This window comes from Egretta garzetta, unplaced genomic scaffold, assembly GCF_000687185.1.
Source record: "Egretta garzetta isolate BGI_Z169 unplaced genomic scaffold, ASM68718v1 scaffold220, whole genome shotgun sequence".
Classification (NCBI taxonomy): domain Eukaryota; kingdom Metazoa; phylum Chordata; class Aves; order Pelecaniformes; family Ardeidae; genus Egretta; species Egretta garzetta.
Genome location: NW_009258414.1, coordinates 6,727,214 through 6,732,582, shown reverse-complemented (window position 1 = coordinate 6,732,582; position 5,369 = coordinate 6,727,214). Strand labels below are relative to the sequence as shown.

Below are 5,369 nucleotides of genomic sequence, written 5' to 3'. Positions count from 1 at the left end.
AGCAGTGAAAGCGTGATGAACCTTAAAGAGCCTGGATCCCAAGGCAGTAGAACTCATCTTAGCCTGAGCAAAATCACCTGACACTACCAGATCCAGAGCATCCAGGCCCTGAGAATCAATCTATTTATCATTGTAACTCTGGGTGAAGTGAGAATCAACACCTTTCTCACAGTGTCTTAAAAAAAAAAAAATTACTTCAAGGGTACTGAATTCAAGAATAAGCTCTATAAATTGTTCATTTCTTTTATGGTCACTTCATTTACAAAAATAAAATTAAATTAAAGAAAATAAGAAAAACAATTGTGATGCTCTAAAGTAAAATTTTACATTTGTAAGAGAGAATCTCTAGCTCTTAAACACCCCATGGAGTTTTGTTTTCTTTCTGAAAGATATTAAGAAATATATACTTAGGAGTAAAGACAGATTTATAAAATGATGATCCATGGTTGACTTTATACTTTGGTTACTGGAGAGATTCACTGCGGTGTAGATTTGTTTGGAAGAGCTCCACACTAGGGCAGCGCGTGCTCAGATGATGTGATTGCAGGTGCACAGTTGCCATTCCCTCACCAGGCATATGCCTAAACTGCGTCTACTCTGCAACTCGGCTATTATGGGAAAAGATAAATTATGAAGCAGCGATTTTCAGGGTCACTTAAAGTACATGTCTGAGAGTCAAGTTTCTTTTTTTATTATCTATTAAGCAAAATGTGGTTATCATCAGGACTGCGTCAGTTCTTTAGATTAATACAGTATACCTATGCTAATTAAAAATTACAACCTGTTACTTGTTCTTTCTCTCAGCAATAAATACAGATTATTAACTTAACATTCATTCTACAGACCCAGCAATGGCTGCCATACTAAAAACACTTTTTGGGACATATAAGTTTGTATGACTTGTTCAAGACTTAGTGGTTTCATAGAGATCTTGTTCTTGTCGTGGCCCATTGAGAGAATTGTAATAAATGGGTTTGGGTGTTGGACAGCCTGTAAAACTGTAAGCAGTGTTCTGCAACGGGTACTGAACTTCTTGAAGAACCCATTTTTGTTAGAGTTTTTCTTAAGTGCGGTAGTATCACACCATCTGGAGAGTATGCACTTTGCTTCCCTGCGGTTTTGGAACTAGTAGGAACTAGTGTGCAAGACTTTGGTCCTTTCTGGTTTTTTATGTCAAGAATACTTTTAGCATATGTTAAAGTATCATCTCATGTTGATAGTGCCATATCAAACATTGCTTCCTGACCCTGTTCTATTATTCATAAATTCTGCTCAGTTGCTCCCATTTATACTGTCTCAGCCTTTGCATTATTTACAACTGGTATCAGGCCTCCTGTATCTGCTGAACTACTTTTAGAGCAAACTGATATTTTTAATTATTCCAATATAATTTTCTTTAATATTTTCCTGGTGTTAAAACCCTAGATAGACTTTAATTAACTTTCTGAATCATGGGGAGATCTTAAAAGATTCGTAAGAGTAAATTTGATTGAAAACTTCTGTGCTGTGTATTTCATTCCAAAGTTTATTTACTGAAAAAGTATTTGCATGTGACAACTGTAAAGTTAACATGACATCAGAAAGTAGAAATTGTTGTGTCTGGGATGTAGTCTGTAACTAATCTGTACATACGGTCTTAAATGTTAAGGCATAAGAGAGGACGTCAGTTTGAAATCATAGTAATATTTTGATATGACAGTAATTCAAAAGCTAGATGAAAACGTATGCTCATAGACAGTCAGCCATCAGTTCGTATGTAGAACAGCAGTACAATATTTTTTTTGAGCATGCCAGTTGCCATATCTCTGGTGGGAGAAGACAAGACCTAAAGTGGTTTTTTAGGGGTTCTGGCCCAAAGCTGAAATTGCTAGAAATGTTTCTGGGTTTTGGTGACCTTTAGATGCAGTCACGCATACCTGAATGGGATGCTTGGCGTCTTTCAGCTGATAAAAACTACAAATGCCGCATCCAGTGCTCCAGAGCGGTGCTCATATTTCCAGATGACTAACTATACAGTGGATGGAAACATAAGCTATAAATTCAGCCAGTTAATTTATTCATTGTGACAACTTTATTTTTTCAACTTATATGTATAGTGTCAAATGAGATATTAGAAATCCTCATGCTTTTGCAAATGAAAAAAACCTTCCCTTAAGGGAATTCACTAGCATTTGCTATTATTAGGGAACATGAGAGTATAATCCCCAAAGAAAAATAGATGCACGCAGCACAACTTTGACCAGAAGACCATCCTAAAATTCATCTAAATGAATGCTTTCAGATTAGATTCAAATATTTTTAGGCATAGTCTTTTTGAAGGAATGCTTTAAGCGCCACACACAAACTTGGGAATAAATCTTTACACATGAAGATTCTCAGAGAGCACAGATCAGCTCCTTTCTGATCCGTAGACTTACTGCTTGCCTTTGATGGATAGGTTTAATCCGTCAGTATCACTGTTACCATCTATGCCGTGGGGTTCCTACTTGGAAGGTGCGCGTGTGGATTGGCATTAAGATTTTGAGATCTTTAGCTGGAAGGTAGGATAACATAAAATTATTGCATAGTTGTAGTGATCTAAAATATCAGTTAAAGGATGTGTTCAAAGATGCATAAGAGTTTTACTCCAGGAAATGGATTAACTAAGGCACTTTTCTGCCAGAGTAATTTTTAACAAAGGAAAAATCTTCTAAGTTGTATAATGCAGAATTCGCCTAATTATCACTGTTGGTAGGGTTGCTATCATTATTTGGTAGCCAAAATAGCTTATTAAGTTGGTGTATAAGGCGTTTATTTTTTACATACTTCACTTGATTTCCATTGTGTATATAATGGTACATTATAATGACAGATAAGATGAAGTTCATCAGTTTGGTTTTGGGTTTTTTTGAAAGTGCATATAGTTGGAGTGGAGAAGGTAGCCTAGTTTAGATTACAGACGTTCTCAGTGCACAGTAAAATCTGATCAGAAGAACTGTGCGTGCATGTACATTTTCTTGACATTTATGGCTATCTTCTGTTCTTTTAACCTCTTGTTCTTGACTTTCATATACCTGTAGTTTTTACAATGCTAAGAAATAAAATTATCTGTTTATTCTCAGGTAGTTCTCAGAATAAGAACTCCTTTGCTACTAGTTTCAGTTTAATATGAGGAATTATATTGACTTGTTTTTCTTTGTAGTGTAAAACCTTGTCTGGGATTTGTGACCACATCATTTCGCTCTCATCTGATTCTCTGGTGTCACAGTCAGCACATCTTGAGGTAGTTCATCTCACCAGCATTATGCCCAGTGAGGGTTTGGTAAGTAGCAAAGCAGTTTAAAGTTTAACTGTTAGAATACAGAATACAAGCCTCAGTTCTTTAAGGTGATTTCTTTTTTTAATTTGTCAGGAAATCAAAATGTAAGTTCATTCAGTGTCCTACTATTTCTTTTTTGGTAAGCTGAATCAGAATTCTGAAAGTGGTTTAATTAACATTTCTGTAAATAAAGGGATTGTAATTTTTCTTTTAATTCAAATTTATTTTACCTAGAGCTTTGTGTGCAACCAGTTACTATATGAGCAGCTAAAGAAAAGTTATAGTCCTTTGATAGCCATGTTGCAGTTTTTGGAAAGTACCAAAGTAATCCCCAAATATACAAATAAAATTAATTAAATAACATTAATATGCTTAGAAAATGATTAGTGGAAGGTATGTTTCTTGGGCTTGCATACAAATAGTTATACATCTCCCTAATGATTCAGTTCAAATAAAACTTTCAGAAGTATTGTCCCAGAAACAAAATAAATCCCTTATATTTGTAAACTTGCTCACTGAGCAGACTAATTGGATGTCTTCTGAATGTCCCAGCTGCTCTGCATTAGTAATGAATCACACTATTAAAATTTTCTGCAGAGATGATAGTTTCATAATTATCTGGCTACCACTTTTAAGTATTAATGTACTGTTACATTTCTTGGATAAAGGATTTTCGTGATGTTTTAGGGGCAGGGAGTAAAGATTTCAGTCTCCCCTCTGTACTCCCCTGCTTTATAACCCTTCTGATATGGGTAGGCTATAGGAGGATTGTGCTTGGGAACCTAAGAAAAGCTAGGGTGTAAGGTAGCACTGTGGGCACTGGGATGTTCTTGCACATTCTTTCAAGAGACAGGCTACACTTCCCAGCTTCCCAGTATGATCTGCCTTCTCAGGACTTCCCCCTGCCCCCAAAAGGAGGAATGCAGGAATGTTTTTCCTGGGTTGGAGAAAGCAGCTGGAGAAGAAAAAAAGGGGGAAGCAGGTGGAGAAATTGGTAGCCATGAGGCTTATCTGCAGAAAATTCCAGAATTGACAAATTAAAATACATTTGAATGTAACTATACACGTTTTGGCATCTTTCTTGTTTGTAATTCAGCATGATTTGCAGATTTATTTTATATTTCTGTTAGTTGAGATGTTTTGTGTTATTTCAATATCTTCCTTTTTGTTCTGACATTGAACAGCAATGAACATCATATGCAAATCCTCTCAAAGTTACAAGAGCATAATTATTTTGAGGTATGCATATTAATTTGAGAATGATGTATTAATAACATGAGATTGGTACGACTACATAAGTTTACTTTATTCTTAGACTCATTTAGTCAACAAAGAACATTACAACAGCACAAAACACTTTAATTCTGTGGCATCACAGATGTTTAGCCCAGCATGTAATCCTGAAGATAGATACAATTTGCTTGCTTTGCTGCTGCATTCCAGTGGCCAAACATGTTCCCTTTGTGGCCCAGTTTCCCCTCTTAGTCCAATTTCTGAGTTCGTGCAGGGATATCCAGGAAATACCAGGTCATTATCATTTACAGCTTGTGTAGTACGGATGCTGTAAATTTGTCAGTGCTTTCAACTGGCATTAAGACCACTACACCCCACATGCTAGTGGTCCGAATCTCTGTATAGCTTTCCTTTCTACCCAGAAATGCAATGTATGTCTGCTAGCCTGCTTAGAGAACAGTTATCTATCAGTGCTGAAGAGAACATGAACACAGACAGGATGTATTTTCCTCAGAGATGATGGAGCATATCAAGCAGGGCTTGGCGTTGCTGATGTTTCCGATTCAGTGATAGCTCTAGATCTAGGACAGGGGTGTAGGCCGGTGGAGGACAGAGAGTGTGTAGCCTACATAAAAAATGGCATGTCCTATAGTGACCTGAAAATTTAATGGTGTGCAATATTGGGCAGGTGTCTTTCAGGAGTTCTTGGGTATGAATGGTATACTTTCTAAGCAGCTTATCATGAAGTGTCGGAGTATGATTTAAACTTTTAAGGCATGAGTGACTAAGATGGGAGTTGTTGGCTGTATTGTTGTGGCCTGTCACGCGGTCCACTCTT

The 5,369-nt window shown here is 36.7% G+C and overlaps 1 protein-coding gene across 1 annotated transcript in view; it reads left to right on the top strand.

The window, feature by feature from the left end:
• Nucleotides 1-5,369, top strand: part of LOC104130068 (connector enhancer of kinase suppressor of ras 2) — a 205,563-nt gene that overhangs the window by 105,965 nt on the left and 94,229 nt on the right. The window contains exon 6 of the mRNA XM_035898667.1: nucleotides 3,182-3,301. Coding sequence (XP_035754560.1) covers nucleotides 3,182-3,301 — 120 coding nt within the window. The remainder of the gene's footprint in view (nucleotides 1-3,181; nucleotides 3,302-5,369) is intronic.